The following is a 21,384-nucleotide window of genomic DNA, read 5'->3' as shown; positions in this document are numbered from 1 at the left end:
TGGATTTACACCAAATTTCCTGAGATCCTCTTGCGAATTTCTTGGAGGGGGTCCTCGTCCCTTGTTTGTAGCGCAGAACATGCCTCTGCATCTGCGTGAATTAGGCATTAACGTATGCAAAGTAACAGATAAGGACAGGTGCTGATGAACAGCTTGTGCATGGCTGGTATAATAATTCTAGAGGTCATAAATGACTGTGAGAGCATCAGTGGGCTCCGCTGTGAGGTGTCCATGTTATGGCCGGGGAGAAGTTACTATTTAATGTTGGTTCGGGATATCAGTAAATCCTGAACAATGTGTACAAGCTTCGGTAGGGAAACAATAGTCTTGCAGTTGTTCAAACCACTGCAATCACGCTGCTCTAGAATGTGTTTAAAAAATGCGAGGCTCACATAATTCAGACAATAGCTCTTTCCTCACAATCTCTTTGCGTACAAATTTAGCTTCAACTATTGTTCCCGTTTAAGCATACATTTGCTATTAGACCAAAACAACAAATAAAAAAAATGAAAAACTAAAAAGTGAAATAATTTTGCTTACCTGTGGCCTCTGCATCCTGACATCCTCTGTCATTACAGCGCTCCCGAAGTAGCAACACCTCCCTTTCCAAAGCTTCAATCCTGCTTAGTAAATGCTGCACGGCATGGGGGGCCGTGTAACATTGGCACAGCCTCTGTGGGACCCGAATGCTGTGTGTAAATGTTATCTCGCTCCCTGCGTCTGCGGCATTCTCTGTCTGTTGAGACACCCAGCTACCTTCCTCGGGGGCTTCGGATTCCACAGTGCAGGGAAAGCCCATGGGGACATTAAAATTGTAGACATGATTAAAGACAAGTGGCTGCCTCTTGCTCCCAAATACATGATCTGTTAAATTCCCTCCTATCTCCACAGGGATGTGCCTTGTTTGAGCTGTTGTCACATCAGCCTGACATTGAGAGAGTCTTAATACGCAAACCAGCAGAACGAGATGTACTCCAACCTGCAAAGGTCCCAGGGCCCCACTCGCTCCTTCACTCCCCATAATGTCCGGGCGATGGAAGGCCTGATAGCGCTGCCAGAGTCAAATGGTCTGTTAAGAAATAGTGAAAAGGCAAGTTAATGGGGAATTGGCTGAAATAAATGTTTCAGTGATATGGCAAAGCATGTTGTTAAATCATTCATCATCTACCTTTTACTGTGCAGCACTTCACTTATGTTTGTTATATTTAGCTTTTTAAGCCATTCTTAATTATATACATATATATATATATATACACATATATATATATATATATATATATATATATATACACACCGGTATATATTCCAAAATATATTTCCCAGTCCTTCCATCATAACTGTTGTCACCAAACCAATATCCAGGGAATTTCCCACAATTTTTCTTTATGTTTGATTGCGACGGAATCATATTGTCAACATTAGTAGTAGTAAAAAGTACTTTTTAATCCTACCTACAATATTCTTATATTTTCCCATTTATCTGAGGGCTGAAAAGCAACATAAAATGTACGTTACTACGTACAGCACAAATGAAAGAGAGCAATGTTAATTTTTTGTTGGTATCATAAATATATTTGGTAAAGATGTGAGAGTAAGAAGGGGGAATCTAAAATGTGGCACGTCTTCTTAAAGGGTGCACCTTGCTCTGAAAAGCCTTGTTATTTGTTGTACAAAGTAGAAAGCATATCTCCCATGTATTTTAGAATAAGGCATGCAAGTCAGACAAGTGTTAAAGACCTTGGAGTTACTTATGAAGAAAGGGCCAAGATCAGTTTACTTACTAATCTACTCTACAGATACATCTGCCAAAATGTCATCATACATAAGGAGCCACATACTTCTGTTGTTTTATAGCACAATGAAGTTGAAATAAGTCATTGTTTGTGCGGTAGCCATGTCAAGTTGGGAATATCGACCAGTTGCACTAGAATTTACCCCTTTTGTCATAGGGCAACACTCCATTTTGCCCCAGTTTTGTCCACTGCTATATTGAGACAGGAGTGGAACCCTACAGTCTAAAAGCTAGCGACAGATAAAAGGCATTTCTCTTCTGTTAGAAAAAGAATGCCCTAATCTGCAAGTCTTATTATAGGTCATTTATGACAGTTGTAACAATAAACAAAAAATAGAGCTTCGCGTAAAAAGTACGTTTTATACATTGCCTCTGCAGACGCTCTGATTGTTGTTATTTGACGTTAAAGAGACTGTAAAAAAATAAATGATTCTGTTGTAGAAGCAAACATTAATTTTAGGACACCCCATAGAATTTTAACGAAAGATGCTATAATTTTTAAGTTATAGGGTCTTTTTGTTCTACCCGGCACTGTGTGTTTATGATGTGGTGAATCAGGTCAGTGCCTTTCCTACACATAGTGCCGTAATCTTCTTCTCACTACTTTCTTGCTGAGAATAGATCAAACTCATTCCTAATGACTTACAGAGATCTTTTCTGGATTTGAATGTTTTAATGATTCAGAGAGTTATGTAGAAGTTTTTCCTTTTTTTATTTGCCCCAGATTACTGGCCTGCCATTAACACAGTGGGGCTGTTAGCTGTGGGTTGAATAGGCCATAACATTTAGTGGAATTTAGTTTGATACATAGACAAAACTTTACTTTTAAACTTTACTTGTTGACTTTATTGATGATATTCCAAACCAGTTAGCTAGAGATACTGTAGGAGCAAATTCTGGTGTAAACTGGTGAAAGTGGAGTAGTCATCATACCAACCAAGAGAATGCTACAGCAGATTGTTCTACTTTTACCCCATTTGCATCAGAGCTGCTCTTTAGATACCTAGGATGTGGAAACATGGGATCTTCCGGCTGGAGAGTTGGCATGGTTAGCTTGACATCTAATATGTCTGACACCAAAAAGCCTTAAAAACTGTCTAAAACAGGATAGGCAGTAAGGAGACAGAGCCTGGACTACATAGATGGTGACATATATGAGGTGGGCTACCCTCAAGACATGCCCACTGGATTTTTGCAGATCCTTAAAAATGGCATAAGAGCACGCCTGGACTGGCTATCAATCGATCACACTTACATCACTAGGCGGCAGCTGGCTTTAAAGAGCCAGAGTATGCTTTATGAGACATGAGACACTGGGTATGAAGAACATGTGTTACTCAGGATATGTTTTAATCATCTTATATACTTTCCCTAGCTAAATACAGCCTATTATATTTTTAAGAACATAAAACATTAAATCTGACGCAGAACATCTCCTGGTTAAAATGAAAACAATACGTTGTTAATACACTATAATGTAACCCAGCCACTTCGCAGAGACAGAAGCATAAAAAGTGATGTAGTTCTGAGAACAATGACAATTCAACGTTAATGTTCCAAATATAAAATGTATATATATATACTTTGTTTTGAGAAGTGCGTGTAGGAACCCACTGTCCCGGAACCGAACTTTTATCCCTGAGGGCCCTACTCACAAATCTGTGTGTTTAGCAATCCATGCACACAACAAACAGCTGGACGGTGCATTTTCTCGCATCTCTGCACTTCACAAATAGCTGCAACAACTGCCGGTGCAAGCTGGAACAGAGAATACCACAGGAACACAGATACTCATTACAGGCTGCCCGAGGGGAAGCTGCTCTGTTACTAAGAATAATTAGCTCCCGCTAATCTCTAGAGTATCTGGCTCCAGAGAGGAACAGGCCAGGGGCAAACTCAGGCTAATGAGAAGATTTTTGGAGATACTGAGAAGACCAGAGATACCGATAGGGAGGGAGTCGAGAAAAGAGAAAGGGACATATAATATTGATGGAGAAGGAGAGCATAATGAATAAGGAAATGAAACAAAGCTGAAGGGATCAGCCATGATATAGCAGACAAAGCATCACAAGGCATGACAGCTATGACACGCGTGAGACACAACTATGTCTGATAGGAAGCAGCAACACATGAATAACAATGAAAGACACGTTGTGATAAGACACAACTGGCATCTCTGTGTGAGGTAAAAAAGCACAATGTAAAGACATCTATCTCTCTCACAGACAGGACAGAGAACAAAAAACAGACTCCATAGGTCTGACTTGGTCCTTGACATCCAGAATCATGCCGGTTCTCTGATTCAATTGAACAATGAGCATGGAGTGACACAGAAAACTAACAATATGGCCCTAACATATTGGGACTTTGCCGCCTTTTCTCTACAATATGTGATGTATCCACATTCTCAAAAAAAAGATGCCCTCTCCCCATTTATCGTACTTGGAAATTATTACAGGTGATTTACACTCTAAGGGCTAGAGCGAACAATGTCCATAATGCACAGGGAATTATTAGACCAGCTGAGCATTATGTGAGTTGTAGTTTATTGTGGCTGAAGTGTAAAAGCTTGCTTATCCCATGTTATAGTGTATTATTTTTAATTTTGGAGAACTCAGACCTCTAGAATGAAGTGCTGCAAACCTTCTAAAAAAAGAATGTGAGAATGCTGTGAAATATAACAATTGTACTTCAGAGACGTGGCAAACATGAAATATGTTGTGTATATGAAAGCACCACAACAATGCTGTAAAGTTCGTAAAAGGTTAGCTGTAAGATTCTTTCGTAGAAGACGCTGCTATAATAGTTTTGGGGAGATTTTTGCAAACATAAATGAAATGTCTTTAAATAATGACAAGTCCAGGTTTCCATTATTAGAGCCATTTGGTTAATACATTTGGTGCATCACGGCATAGATTCTTTAAGATGAGCTATTCAAGGGTTAATATTTCAAGTGTGGGACTGACCCTAAAGCATTGTCACCACTGACCCTAAAATAGAGAAGCACTGAAACACTAAATATTTCTGTCACGATTTTTAGAAATGATGCATTTGGTTCTACAAAAGTAGCCCTTGAATTATGTCATCGAAAGTCCCATCTCCATTTTCTTTCTACAAAAATGTTATCATAATAAAAGAACTATAATAGTTTATAATGTAAACAGAGCAGGAAAAAAAGAATTGCTGATATAGAAATGGAAATATTCAGAGCAGGATATAATAATATTAACTGAGCGTTTGGAATGTTATTGCATTATGACGGTGTTAAATTCACAGCAGGTAAAACTATTCTGAGATCACAGTTTTATAATTCTCAGCATGTTATTAATGTATTGCCATATGGACAGTTAGCAAAAATTAGTAGAAATTATAGCGATATTAAATATTTGTGCAAGAAGTCCTTTTAGAAATTCAGATTAAGTAGCTATGGTTGCATATGATATATTACTAAGGGAAATTGTTTTAATGAATGGGAATTAATTTACAATTGCCAGGAATACTAATACTGGGTGAGGTTTTACTTGCACCTAGGCCTATTGCTAAGAGCTTACTAAAAACTCCTCGCTCAATATCTTTTTCCAAAAAAATGTAACTCAATGTTAGCATTTAGCACTTTGGCCAAAGTTCTGAAATTTAACCGAGCTTAAATATTTCATAGTTTGCTGATTGTCTATAGCCAGCAATTTGGTTGATCTTGGACAACACACCGTCCAGTTATGATGCGTTCTTGGGCGATCTGTTGGTTATGTGAAGTCCCTCAAGATGAACACCTGAAAATGCCTCCTTTGTTACTCATTGATATTGGGAATCTGTTGTGAATCAAGGACTTAGTTGCTAAAAGCAATATATTGCAGAAATGTTTTGTAAATCTGTTCTGCAATACACATAGTAAATGAAGGAGATCCACGGTGACCGGAGCTATGGTCCAGCTTCAGCGGAAGGGCCATGGAAATGTGTTGCATCACTTTGGTCTGTTACCTCTGAGGCATGTGAAGGTCTGTTTAAGAAGAAAAGTTTTCTGATCTCCCTCTAGTGAGAAAAGGATGAAACTACAGAAAATCACCCTCACCCTATTCCGGTTCAAACACAACGAATCCTCTGCTGAATGGAAAAGACTTTCTGTGAAAGGAGAAGAATGCTGAAGAATGAATAAGCTTTATTTTGATGGAGGTTTTAAAGTTATAATTATTATTAATTTAACAAAGGATTATTTCAAAGGAGGAGAAATGTTAAAACAAGAAGTCATTATCTAAAACTAGATGGTCAGAGGTTTAGATGTAAGGAAGTTTTACTCTACTGATACTTGGGAAGTTTCTGGGTTTCGCTTGGAGAATCCAGGTGAAGTCTCTTCTCCCACATGGTTGGTAACACAGGAGAAAAACCTTGTGCCGTGGTCATCCACATAGATTACTGGTACTGGCAGGAATCATCAGCGCTAATGTAAATCCATTCCAACAGACCCCATGCAACATCCATAAAAACAAAGCAACAGAGCTGTAGCCAAGTCCTTATGAGATTTATGAGAAAATGTATCCCAAGCAGTAGAAACCATTCCATAACTGAAGGCATAAGTATGGTGGTACCCAACCCACGGCTTTCTAACCAGAGATTGCCAATATACATTTCACAATAGAAATGTCTGGATAAGCGTGTGTGCGTGTGCTGACTACTGTATATGTTATGTGTATTTCTAAATAAATGTGTATGCTTCGGAATAGAAAGGCACAGGGATATTCCAAGCTGAGGGTAAAGGGTAGCAGTGAGCAATTCTCCGGGGAGGTTTAAACTATAAAAGATTGGGAGGCTTTAATTGGGGCCACCAGGTCAGCCACTGATGTCTTTAATGTTGTCTGTGACTAATTGATGAATTAATCAGAGACAGTTACACTGATTAAACACCTACTGCTGTGTGATACAAACTGAAGGGTGTGAAGGTGATACAGTAATGTAATATACAGTAATATCTGCATAGTGATACTATATTAAAAATCTTACCTAGTGGAAACAACTTTCTAGCAAGTCACTGCAGAGCCTGCTCAAACTTCAGGGTCACAGGTTCAAATCCCGGCAGAGTCAACTCAGCCCTTCATGCTTTCAAAGTCGATAAATGAGTATCATCGATCGGGTAATAATAACATCTATTATTCAGCTGCCGGTTTTGTTAATTCCGAGGGCGTGCGCTAAGAAAGCGCTTTGAGTCCCACTGGGGGAAAGGTGCTATATAAATACTAGCTGTTATGTTATGAATCCTAAGAAACAGACTACTGTGAAATGGACAATTATATTGCTTTCTTGGTCTCATAGATCTGTATAGATGACCTCTTTCCTTGGTTCTAAAATATTTTTAGTGGCCCTAAAAAAAATAAAAATGGCCATTCTAAACCATTAGACTCTTCATATATGAACCCTTTAATAGCCCCTCAAAAAATTATATTTACTTGGTTATGGTTCTAATGACAGTAAGAAAATTGACTTGCTACAGACATTCTCAATTAATTTACCAGTGTTCAAGCAGAAATTTTGGGTTCTGATAAACCAGAAAGAAAATCTTCATCTGGAATGGATTGGTTGAGCCTAAGACTCCTGAAGGTTCCAAGAATGCCAAGAATGCCAAATACCAATCTTGCCTACATAATTTTGCAAGCAGAAATACTCTGCAAGTGGCAATATATAGAAGACATCAAAATAAGCATAAACACTTTTTTTTGTGATGATTTATTTGGACAAAGTAGACATTTTAGCTCACAGCATCTACTTGAACAAGTTCCTCCATGCGTACAACTGTTTGTATGTCCGTACAGAAATCACAGCATGCATCCAAGCCATGAATCCACATGTTAAATCCATTTCGTACGGAATTTATCTGCGTTAACTCTTCCGCAACATGACAGTATCAGCAAGAACTGCATTGCAGATGCCCTGTATGATGAATTATGTAGCCCCAATAGTATAGAATCAATGTGATATTTAAAGGGAAAACCCTCCTATATATTATTAAATATAGATGTCAGGCCTCGTCTTTTAAAAATGTTTAAAAATTTATTTTAACATTTATTGCCTGTCTATTGTGTTTAGAACATAATATCGCATGAGTTTTAATTAAAAAAAATAATTTAATTACAAGTTTGAAAGCATATTTTTTAAAAAACTATTTTTTTAGTATTTTTTTTTTTTAGTAAATATTATTGGAAAACGACAAGGCATTTGGTATGATGCTAAAAAAAAAACAGATCAGATGTTGAGCAGGGCCCTTTTCTCATTCTGTACCGGTATGCTTTAGTGTGTTAATGTTGTTGTCATTTTAAATTGAATTTGTTTAGTATTTTCACGAACCTCTATTGTAAAAGTGCCACAGAGTCTGCTGGAGCTAAAATAATAAATGCAATCTAAAGTATTAGGTGTGACGAACAATAACATACATGCGGTTTTCATCAATATCTCACTTAACCTGTGTTGATATGTTTCTTTTTGAGACACACAGGTATTTTTGACATTGGCCATTTCCGTGGCACGGGTTATTAAGGGTTTTGTTGCGTGACTCAAAATAATTAGTGTGTCACAACGCAGTGGTGGTTATCAGCAAAATCTAGAGCACTGCGTAACAGCACGTTCTGTAAACAAAAATTCCCATTAAAAAAATAATGGCTTTTCCCAAACCTGGGTATGATTTCTTTGGCTGGGAGACTTCTCTATATAGCTCGACTATGAAAGTAAATAGAGAGTACAAGTGTGGATTATATGAGAACAGGAATCTCAGTCTTAAACTCTAGGCAATCAGGGCAATTGGAAAGGCAGCTGAGTTAACTCTTTAAGTGCTAATTAAAGTAGGTCTTCTGTAATGACAGTATTTTATAAGCTTTTTTTTTTTTTTTTGCTCATTCTGTTCGTTTCTCTCCTGTGTGAATGTAGAGAACCCTGGAATTACCATGGAAATCAGTTTCTGTTATTGAAAACACTCAAGTTTACTGATTAGAGTCCGCAAAAGTCTGTAGTGATTCCATAGAATATTGGTGCATCATACACCTAATTCGTTACCTTCTGTCTGCGTCCCCACATATTCCTAATTTTAAACACACAAGAGCAGGACGCTCTTCTCATTCTGTACTTCAGTGTTCAAAGTGTGTTAGTATTATTGGTCATTTTGTATGTTTTTAATTTTAATGTTATTGTTAATTTTGTGCCCCCCCCACTGTATTAGCGGCACGGAATCTCTCAGAGCTGTAAAATTGAAACGTAATAATAAAACCTAATGTAATAATGCATTGCAAATAAGTCATCGTTTTATATAATGGGAAAATAATTAGTCTAGAAAAAAATTCTATAAATAAACTGAATAGCAAAACCGCAGCCCAAACAAGGAGTGGATACTGTTAAGTCGCACAGTCCATAATTACTGTTAATGTATCCTTTGTTATGATGAAACTGTTTAATAAATTTCCCACAATATTACACAGAAAGCAAAAATAATTATTATAATGATAATTCATAAAACATTCAATAGCTAAACGTTACTTAGCGGTTATAGACTTGTGTGATTATGGTTGAGCTGCAAATGTCAAAGATCGTGAACTGCTGTACAAGACGGGCTATTACTTTCAAAGGTTCCATTATAAAGAGGCAAAAGGTGATTATTGTTGACCTTATTTGCATGCGCCTACCCAGAATCCCTTGTGGTTGCGGCAGCACCATGAGATTTCTGAGGAAAAAACAAGCCTTCTGACTTGTCTGGTGTCTGTAGATGAGTGTTTAATAATGTTTCTACTACCCATGTGACTTAAATCCATCATTAGCTTGTAATGATTGCCATTTATTTATTGTGTTTTAAAATCAGAAAACATTGTTCAAAATGCAATATAAAACCTTTCAGGCATATCTTTATATTCTGTGTTTTACAATGGGTTCTATTTATGTTGAAAAAAAAAACATGTCGCCTAAAAAAGTCCTTGAAGTTAGTGGTTGTTTATAAGGCATAGGAAGGACTTTGGATAGAAAGTAAACTTTGGTTAATTCAACCTTGCTAGGCTTGGAGAACAGAACAGAAATTGTGCTAATCCATAGCAAAGGGATATGCAAACAGAACTGGCTATGAACATGACATGAATAGATTGAGCAGCGGTTAGATATGAGCCCAGGTCTCTAAGCAGCAGTAATTAAGGCTAAAGATGCCATTAGGTTTAGCAGTGCAGATGTTAAATTACAACACTGACTTTTAGAAAGGAACCCAACAACGCTAACAAGTTTAGGCTCAGTGCTTTTAGCAGCATTTAAGGTCGCAGTTCTGAAGACACTGTCACGCAAACGCTTTAGTCTACTAGTAACTTAAGCTTTGATTTGATCCTTCTCTTTGGCAGGCAGTGTCTTAAAGCTGTCTTTAATTAGCTGTTAATTGCGAGAGCCCAAATGTTTGCAGAAAGCAATGGAGTTTAAATAATCTCGTTAGAAAAATCCTTTATCTGGAAAATTTCTTTGAACTTGATTCTTAGCGCTTAGGTATTATATACATTTTTACTATACATACATGTCTGACAATTTGTTGTCACTAACAAAGGCCTTTCTACTGACGAAGGCGGAGTTGCACACGCAATTAATATGACACACAATATATGGTTTTCTTCATGACACAATGGGGCCCATACGTTGATGTCACACACTGGTACCAGTAGATAGAATGTTGGTAAGTAGGTTATTTGCACATATCTCATTCATAACAGTTTTACACCCAAAATAATTGAAAAAAATGGAAATATAACCTTCCTGGGGGGCTCTTTTTTCTCTTTTTAAAGGAGGATTTTTTTTTTCACCATATAATATTCACCTGACATGAATTATGAAATGATCTCAGAATAACTTTGTGTTTAATGAATACACTTGTATATTTAGACTGTTAAATAACATAGGCAAAGATCTTAACACAGAACTATACACTCACGGCAGAGAAAAAACATTTAGCTCATCTAGCCTGACCATTTTCCTGCTGTGAACTTGGTGCCTCCACAAACATACATACATCAAACTTATGGACAGGATTAAAGCGCGACTGTCGTTTTTAGATGTGAAACTAAATATTCAATGTCATAATTAATTGTACCAATTTTAAAGCCAAGTTAACTAGAAATATATCTCCGCAACGGGCAGATTATCTATTTTGCTTAAATGCTAACCTATGTGCATTTGGCTTTAATTTATGAGGAACTCTGAAAGAGGAATTGGCACATCTAAGATAAAACTATAATTGAATCCAGCTTCCAACACCATATATCACTTGTGTTGTTATTAGTTTTATATTCTGTTTTCCAGTTAATACAGATTTATATTTTCCACCTCTTATATCATATCTGCCTCTAACGAAGGCATAGCCAGGACATTTATTTGCAATTGTTCCTTCATTTCCCACCATCCCTTGGTGAACTTTGTATTGGAATCCAACAGTCAGGGAAACTTACTGCAAAGGCCTACTAGCTTTGTAGTGGAACAGCACAGTTGTGCACAACCTCTAGAGGCTCCTCCATAGTCTGCTAAAGCAAACATTATGATAAAAGTTCTTGCTTGGGCAGGCAGCAGGATTCCAATACAAACTTTACTCAGGGATCATGGTAGATGCAAGATAATTTGCAAGAAATGTCCCCGTATGGTACCAGTAAATGTTAGAGCAGGAAAATATAACTTAAACACACCACAAGTGATGGTGTTCGGTGCTAGATTCATTTAAGTTCAATGTTCAGCGCAGGCTTTTATGTTTTCATCTCAGATGTAATAGCTTATGCTTTGATATAAGTTAAATATATTATATATATATAGTACGATTTATATATATATTTGTAACTTGCAATATGTATGTTGCCTGCACACTATGATGGTCTTTACGGTGATAGACACTGCTATTTGCTTCTTTGTACATCGGATGCTGTCCAATGTTCTGATGTATTGAGTTTTTTTTTTGTCTTTTGGTTTTATCCACAGCTTTGGTGCAATCATGTTATTTCTGGCCATTTGCCACTTCCGAGGGTTGATGAGGCTTTACGCAGGTTTGTTCAGTGAGTACCTATGTGATTCAGTATTTAAATAAGTTATGTATATGTGTTATCATCATGATAAAGGTCTGGAAAATGGACCAAAACATCGATGATGATGATGAAATTGTAGATAATTGAATAAAAAGTTTATTGTCCAATTGAAAAGACCAGAGAGTCACTTTGGATATGTAAGTGTGTATATATATATATATATAATATAATATATATATAATATTTATTAATATGGTGCTATCATATTCTGTAGTGTTGTATGGTGTTCTGCTTCCATGGTCCAGACTAACACATCTAGTATGGTCTAATGAAGTGTAATATGTAAACATTATCTTCCATATTATAGGCTTTTTGTAACATAAAAGGAATCGGCTACAAGCAGGCTTTTCAGATTGTGATGGACATTTACAAGTTGACAAGCAAGCCGAAACTAATGGAATTATCTGGTTCACGGTAACATATATTTTTGGTTCATAGATGCTGCACAAGATATCAATGGCCTGACAAATATTAAGGATGCTTTGTTAAGGCCAGCGGTTCTAGCGGTCTTGGTCCTCTGTTCAGTCTCGGTGCCGGCTTGTAATGATGAGCGCCGGAAGTGGCGTCAATTTCCGGCGCTCAGCATTACAAACCGGCACCGTGGCAGAGCAGGGAGACTCGCCGGCAGGACTCTTTAAAGGTACGTACCGGGGAATAATGGCGTCAGCGAAGTTTAAAATGCCGCCCCCCCCGCGTCGGCGGGGGCGGCATTTTAAACTTCGCCCCAGGCGGCGTTAAGTCTTCGGCCGGCCCTGTGTGCGACATACTCATATTGACATAAGCGTACTTTTTGCTTTCCTTGTTCTCAATAACGGAGGCATTTTGCTGCTTTTTGTCCAGTTGCCCGCAAAAGCTTACTGAATGTGTGCTATTATCTATATACATATTACACCCATGTTTTAGTGACTCGGGAGAACTTATGATATTTAAAATTGCACGTTATGTTCTCATTTTAACACATTTAATTTGGCCTTTTCACATCCTGCTGTGCCTTACCGCTGCCTCTAATCAGAATGTACTCAAGAGAGTAAGTACAAAGGAGACTGGCTTCCTCCAGACTGAAATCGGTGCATGCAATTTCAAATGTCTCTGTAAAGGTATTTAAGGTTTTACATTAAAAAGTAAAGCCCTACCTGCTGGCTTGTTACTTAACTATTTGCATGCTTAGGTTTATGCTATGAATGCCTGTGTACTCTATTCTATACATTACTTCATGTTTCAGGTGAGTTGCATCTCCATTTACAGCCATATATTAGATACAACTTGGCCCACCCAAAACTAATCCATTCTGCAGGTAGATCTTACTTAATATAATTACTTAATTAGTACAGTAATCAATTTAATCAGAGCAAGTGTCCAAAAAGAGATTACTCTAGCCCCACTCGTTTTCTATGAAAAAAAACAAAGCACAGTTATTATGTTGGATATATAATTTCGCTAAGCCACTAAATTCTTTAGCCCAGATTTCGATTCTTTGAGCTGTTTTCCCTTTCATAATTTTTTTTTTCTTTTTTCTCGAAACATTCTTTTAGACATAAAAAAAAAAAACACAGATAGCTATGTCGGAAACACGGCAAACCAACTTCAGAAAGCTTTGTTTAATGTTTTCAAAACTGCAAAGGGACTGCGGAATGCCTTTGAAGAAATCAATTTCACTGAAGTCTACGTTTTGACAATAGACACAAATCCATTTTTTTTTTTTTTAACCAAAATTCATAATAGCGTCTCCACCTCTGGCAGTGAAGAGGTGAATCGCTTTTCTTCTTTTCGGTACAAAAATCATTGTTACAGATACCATACCAGGAATACCACTCTTATATTCCTTATCATGTTTGACACATATCTAATTAACCTGCTCCCTGCTGCAGCATTTGCTGGTTCTGACTGTGAATTGCAGGGATGTAGTAACTAGTGCACAGTAACCATTGCTACTTGTCAAGAGTCACTCGGCTTAATGGCTTTGAGTGGTAATGACTGGTGTTATCAGGTATGTAGACAACTGCATTACCCATAAGAAGGATAAAAGCTACACTGCTTTTAATCTAAGAAGAAGTTCTGAAAAAAAGCAACATCATAAAAAATGGAAAAATAATATTTTTGCACAGATATACTATTATTCTAATCCCTCTGTTCTTCTCAGAGTTTTCTTAGATTATAAATAAGTAGAGAGAGGTAAAAGCCTTACATTCCAGCACAGTGTCATACCTACGATGATCACTAACATGTCTAACCACATTACATAAAACACATTGAAAATAATGAAAATGCCACTTTTCATTTATTTAATCTGGTTTAAGAAAAGGATGCACTAGGGAATGAGCTAGCGAGTGAGTAGGAGGGTAAAGGCGGCACTAACAAGCTGTGTGGGGGCAAAGATGGTACAGACAAGCTGTCTGTTTGGGGGCACTGATATGCTATTGGGGGGGGATTGCTCTGTGGTTTCTAGTTATGCCCTTGTGTTAAGATGACATGGAAATAAAGGATGGTTGTAGAGATGGTGAGAAGTAATGTTAGGGATGATTGTGGTGCAAAGTAATGGTTGAGGATGGAAATTATGGTAGGGGGCAATATGATGATGGGGGTATGAATATGGTGATTTGGAGATAATGATTGTGGTTGGGCATTGGGATGAATTAGGATGTTGGGAGTATAATGACGGTAAGGGGCAGCTCTACATTAATATTATAAACATACATACATATACACATACCCACTAATAATTTACACATACTCTTACAACACACACACACAATCACAGATACATGCCCCCAGCTACACCTCTAACGCATCCATCTTTGGCCAATTTGCTTTCCTATTTGTAAAATCTAGCATTACACATTTTGTGATCATACACTTGATCTAGGCTACTTGTAGTTTATCTTAACTGAAAAGGGAAACGCATCAAATAGGACTGTGGCATTTAAGCTGAGAAACTGAAAGAACATAAAGAAAGTACCGGTACAAAACATTCATGAGCCCTGAACATAATGACAGGTTTCTACTAATAATCGTTGTTGAGTTGAGAGTTGGGACATAATCTGGTAACAGTTTGCTCTTACACATACACAGTTTGTATGTTTACACTCTTTTCACCAATATTATGATGTTTATGGTTATACATGTTTTTGATGGTATCCAGCAGTTTCACAGATTGCAGGTTCAAACTTTTCCTTTTTACATAGATGCCTGCGGCCGTTCGGATTGATTTGGAAATGTATTTGCATTCATTTCCACATTACTTCAAATATTTCCCATTTAACGTTAGGCCAGTGATGTTCCAAACATTTATTTCGGATTACTTTGAAGTGAGAGACAGTTGTACAAAGGACAGCACAGGGCTATAAATCCATATTTTATCAGGAATCAGTGATGCAGATAATCACTGACCCCTACTACTAAGCCCTAAACAGATTGTCTATAAGAAATATTACACCTACCTCCCAATCCCCTACTGAAATCACCTGTTCAATGCTTAAACTGGATTAGCAAGTGTACATGTGTTCTTGATATATAATATGGGTACAGGCATATTTGTGTACCCACTTTATTGTCCTCTTGGTGGAAGTCTAACACACTGGCACACTTTCCACTTTGGTGATATGAAAAAAATATGTCGACCTTTGTAAAATGGAGTGATGTCAGGCACGAAATACAAAATATCAATACAATACACTTGAGATCATGGACAATGCTTGAATTCATTCATATTGCCATTCAAAAAAAGGTTGCGCCAACTTGGTATCTGGGAGAGTTAACAAAAAATGTTCTGCTCGTGAAAAACTATAGAGAACAGCTTATATGATGAAACCTTTTTCCGTTTTTCCAACAAGAACCCATTGTTGGAGTTCAAGGATTCATTTTAGGAAATATCATTGATTCCTTTCATTTCCCTTGTGATAGCAATCATTAAGGACCAATTTATAATAGCCCTGGAGCATGGTATATTCACCACACAAAACGGTTCTGCAGTGATATGAAAAGAATCAGCATTTTAACAACCAAAAAAGACAGTTTTATTATTCCATTGGATTGACTGATTGATTGATGTTTTGTTTTCTTTGTTGGTCTTGAATCGGTTAAACCGACTCACCAGGTACCCATTATGTATTGCTAGCGATTGAAGAAAAGAGGTTTCTTCCTTTCCATATGCTGTCCCCATCGTCTAGGAAGAATTGATTAATTCAAAGATGCTGTCACCCTGTGAAAATTTAAGCTCCCTGAACTGTCTCGTTCTAGTTCTTAGTTCTATCTGTTGATTATGTTCTCAGTTTCTCCAGACTCTTTGTAGCGTATTCCCGGATATAAAAAAAAACAAAAAAAAAAACACCCACACAAGATTTGCATATCAATGCATCTTCCTAGTTAACAAATCCTTAATTAAATAATATGCAAAATAAATAAATATATGGCTCCGTCTGACTTTCTGGAACAACCTGTGCAGTCATTCCATTTAATTGCTCTGCCAAAAGAATTAAATTACAATACATACATTTTGTAAGGGTGGATGCCAATTTAATTTTCTAAGAGAGCCATTGGTTCCTTTTTCATTATCGGCTGACATCATTCTTTACATGCCACTGTCCTGAAATAACATTCTCTCCTCCATTGGAAAGAGAGAATGCATAATAAACGTGAATGTGATGAATATTATTTCGCAACTCACTCTGGAGTCGGATATTTGTTATCTACACCAATGTCATTTTTTATTATTGTCAAGGGCACTTGGCCTTTTTAATGCTGAGAACAGTTGAGGTCATTCTCTCTTGACTTGTACACTGTTCACTTGAACCTCAAGGGGGGAAAGTTACAATGACAGCTTAGGATAGCACATCCCGCTTCCACGCTGGAGAATAAAACTATTTACAGCACTAAATTCTCCGTGCAGAAGGTACGGTGTCAGCATATGAAGCAGACATTTAAGGAACTCCTTATCTTCTCCATTCAATGGCATAGAATGTTTTACTGCTCCGTGCCATTCAGCCATACTACTAAAAAGACGATGTTTGGGGGTTTTAAACCGGCTAAATGGACACAATTTGGTGAAATTAACCCCTTAAGGACAATGGGTGGTCCTTAAACCCATTGAAAACAATGCATTTTGAGCCCGTACATGTACGGGCTTTGTCATTAAGGGGTTAACCAGGAGCGACGAACAGATAAACTGTCAAATTGCCTATAGATGCTCATAGAAATAAGAAGGACGCATAAAAACCATATATTGCATTGAGGTTGGAAAGTTCTATACCTGCAGTATTATGTCATAATATGCAAGCAGGGATATTTTGTACAGAGAGCGTTTGTACAGGGTTAACAAAGAACGTCTGAGCTGAAATGATGTCTGTTTGTACAAATAAATTGGTCATGATACATTGACACTAAAATGTTGAGTTTTAATCCTGTGTCTACATGTCTTCTGTATACATTCCTTGGTCTTCACCACCAACTTTTAGTCTCATAGAGTCCTATTATATATGAATCTATAGATCAAAATAGTGGTTTGATGAATTTCATAACCAGCTGATATCATTTTAGGAACCCTATGAAGAATAATACAATTGGCATCTCTTTTAAGAGTTAATCCCCCTGCATACAGCATGGTTTTCAGTGATTGTCTCTTTCAAACCTCATTTTCTTCTTGTAGGAATCTCTGACAATGACTTGATTACCTTTTAATATAAGGCTGAGGCAATCGATTTATTCTCTGTAAGACACAGCCCCATGGCCAGATCTGATTTGCCACAGTGCTTCATTTATACTAATTTGATTCTCTTATTGCAATAAACTGTGTTTTAATTCTGATTATTTTTGGCCAAGAAGTGAACTATTTTCTAGCCTTATTTCCTAAAAGAATAGAAAACATCTGATTATTTCAGTATAGAGAGAAATATTCCTCCACCCCAGCATTTGTTTGGCTGTTTGGTTATATGGCATAGTTGATTTCCATATGACACCTGTTGAAGGTTCTGCATTGTATGGAGGACAGACTTTTTTGCAGACCATTGTATCATAATCCCAGTATTATTTATTGATAACATACCATCACAGTTGACTATCCTCCTTAATAGGAAAGAATGTGAGTATAGGATCAGTGTCACTAATACACACAGAAACAAAAATTCAGATACTTTTACGGATGAAAGGTCCAAACTTTGCAATAACGATCTCACCCTAATAATTCCTGTCCCACATTACAGAGTGAGTGCAAAGAGATAAGTGACTTGTTGTGAAGGAAAGAGCTCCACACACCATGTCTTCTGGCAGTCTGGACAGTCAATGGAGGAGGGCATATGCAGGAACTGCTTGGGCATATTGGCTATGAGATCTCCTTCTTCATAAAGTAGCCGGTAAGTCTGAAGCAAAGAAAAGGGGAGAGGGCTCTTTGGGGGTAAAGGACAAGAGAAACTGTTACCCTGGGGTCCTAGAACCCAAGGTCATCTCTGCAGGCACTGTAATGTTACATACGGCCATAGGAAAACACTGTTCAGTTTACCCTTGCTACATGGAGATCAACAGATACAATTAAAACATGCAAAGAACATATACATTAAACATAATATAATATATATATGTGGTGACTTGCGTTGTTGAAACCTAAACAATTCAGAGAAAACCAGTCCCCTTATCTTTCAAACCACTACATCTATTATTCCATGTTTTCATCATACACCACATGGAGGAGCTTCACCAGATTCTAAACATACAATAAGTAGCGTTACAATAGCGTTACAACTAGCGGGGTATTTTTTTAATTAGATTTTTTTGTTACAGGCTATATATATATTATATACTGTATATAGTTAGAATGTTTCATCTTCTCTTTGTATGTGCTGAGTGAATTTTCTATGGCTCTGTTTATTGGTTAAAATTTTCTAGAAAAAAGTATTTTCTGGTCTACAATTTGCATGTGAACATTTTAGCTACACATTTTAGAACATTTTAGCCAACTAAGGAGTATTCACCCCATTGCATCACTAATGAGTATTGTATATTTCTGTGCAGTCACAGTCTAGAATCCGCAACCAAAATGTTGCCTTAAAACAGTTAGTTACAAACCATGCTTTTTTTCACCACTGTTAACTCCAATTAAGGTTTAGACTGGTCATTGAATGAAACCCAATGTTTTCTTCCCGATGTATTTCTTTTTTGTGCTTGTACGGTGTTCTAGTCCATTACTGTGTGTGATACGTACATGACTTGGTTTATTTTCTGCACTAGAAGGCTTCTTTATGAATGGCTCAATGCTTTCTCTGGATTAGCAGATTGCAGTATAAATGACCTGATTCTTCTTTTTCAAACAAGCAAATCATTGTGTCACTGACTTCATTTTAGCTCTGAGATCAAGGCTCAGTTTTGGATGTGCAAATCACTCACATGTTGTAATGGAAGATTAAATCACACACATTGTAATTTATTCAATCAAGGAACCTTTTTATGTGTTAGTTGAAGAATGACAGAAAATCATAAACCCTGTCCTGGAATGTGCTTATAATTTCCCATTCTTGTACTAGCTTTGCTAATGACCGTGCACAGCGGAATAAAACATGTTTACAACCTATCAAGCAAGACTTTGCAATTCTAAATTATTTGGGCAGAAAAGCAATGCTTAGGATATGTTTGATGAGCAAACAGTGTGGTGTTAATTTAACAGAAAGCACATATAAATGAAAGTAAATATAAATGTCTTCAGAGAGAGTTAATTATGACACTGGATAGTAATTATTTGGCCTGTAATGTTACTGATGATGACCAGGCTACAGACAAGTCCACTCTTGGGAAGATGAGAAGATGCCTTCACATTTTTTGCTTAGGTGCTCCTGATGTGTAAACCTGGTTCTCTGATGCAAAATTATTTTCCTCCTCATCATACCGCCATTTTGTACCACTTTGCCTTGTAGCTAGCACCGTGAAGTGACTATTCAGATAAGTCAGGCAGGTGGCCATGGCTCCTACTTTCCCACTTTTGCGTTTGGCCCTGTCTGCCTCTTGCCGAATTCCCAATTTGGACACCTTAAATGTTGGGCGTATGGATACTCTGCAAACATTGTGATCTCCTAAAATACAGGGACATCAGGGAGGGGCAAAGGTATACGATCCCAAACAAGGACTGTCCTGCCTAAATAGGGACTCTTGGGAGGTCTGTAGGATTCTTAATTTGCGTATTTACCTGAAAATGTGTAATAACTACACATTGGAGACAGACGACATCTGACACAACACATTTTTAGATATTTCTAGTAGAATGAAGTGGTATATTAATCCCGATGGTTTGAAAACTACTTAGAAAAAAGACTTTGAAGCATCAGGTTGAAGCTGCCTCACCAGTGCAGATACTGTAAAGAAAATCAACACCAAACAAAGCTGTGCCACTTGAATTTTGATTTTTCTTTGAAGCTGATTGCAATGTTAAAACATGTCCCATGCCCCCCCCCAGCCCCAAGCTTTTTGGCCTTTAAAAATGAAAACGCAAACAGCCTGCAGAGGAGCATTTACGCTTGGATTACTGTACACACAAGGAATCATCGAAAAACAAAACATGGGTATTTATACCACTATACAGAACACAGCACATTCAAGACAAAGGCGGACATGGTGAATACACACGGGTTGCCAGGCAATATTTAATCTTAAAGAGGCTTTGAGCAAACCTCTACAGGAATTCTACCCCACGTAATAGATTAAGAGTTCCTTAGAGGTGACTATAGCGTCTGAATCAGATTGGAAGCTATGTTTTATTCTTCAGATGGTACTTGAAGTAGACCTGTCGCCTCCCCAAATTCTATGGGGATTATGCATGAAAAGGGATTCTGGTGCAGAATTGGAAACGTTGTTTTGGCACCAGAGCAAACATTTGAATGTTCTGGCTTATTGGACCACTCAATTAGTTCCTGTAGTGATGGAGGGGTCGTTTAAAAGATAAAAACAAGGGGAAAAAATACATTAAAAGAATCCCTTCTTAAACTTCCCTCTGAAGATGTCTTTTCCTCAGAGCTCCACCACCAGAAACCTCCATATTTTTCATTTGACCTTTTTTCCCTGAGACTCTCCTCCTGACCTCTGCACGCATGGAGTGGAGCACATTTCCCACCAGCACCTGAGTCTACTGAACCAAGACATTTTTTTACAAACCATATTTTCTATAAAGAGCAGGCAATATTGTTGCTTAAAACATTATGCGCTGACCAGCTGGGCTAATACAATTATCTTCGTGCTCCGTTAGTTATAGATTATGGAACCTATACTCGCAGACATAATGTAACACTTTTCACAGAGATACCTTTCATCAAACCAAATGGTTTTACCTTTTTTTTTTTTTTTGTTACAACGGAATGTCTGACACCTCTTTCTGGGTAAATACACATGCTGCGGTGTGAACACCGTGACAAGCAACACATCGGAGAATTTCACAATTGTACATTAAACATCTGGTACCATCATAGCTACAGGGATAGGCAACCGATACTTCTGGGGGACTCCTTCTATTACGGTATTTCACATTTTTTATTTATAGAATACCAGGAGCCACTCCTT

The 21,384-nt window shown here is 37.5% G+C and overlaps 1 protein-coding gene across 1 annotated transcript in view; it reads right to left on the bottom strand.

Annotated features, from left to right (window-relative positions):
- The window catches only part of LOC128500118 (tenascin-R-like), a 120,392-nt gene that overhangs the window by 48,521 nt on the left and 50,487 nt on the right, over positions 1-21,384 (bottom strand). The window contains exon 2 of the mRNA XM_053469153.1: positions 541-1,069. Within this exon, the coding sequence (XP_053325128.1) occupies positions 541-1,021 (481 nt within the window). The 5' untranslated portion in view covers positions 1,022-1,069. The remainder of the gene's footprint in view (positions 1-540; positions 1,070-21,384) is intronic.

The sequence above is a fragment of the Spea bombifrons genome, chromosome 6 (genome assembly GCF_027358695.1).
Source record: "Spea bombifrons isolate aSpeBom1 chromosome 6, aSpeBom1.2.pri, whole genome shotgun sequence".
Classification (NCBI taxonomy): Eukaryota; Metazoa; Chordata; class Amphibia; order Anura; family Pelobatidae; genus Spea; species Spea bombifrons.
The sequence above is the reverse complement of the archived record's forward strand: the minus strand, read 5'-3'. Positions and strand labels throughout refer to the sequence as shown.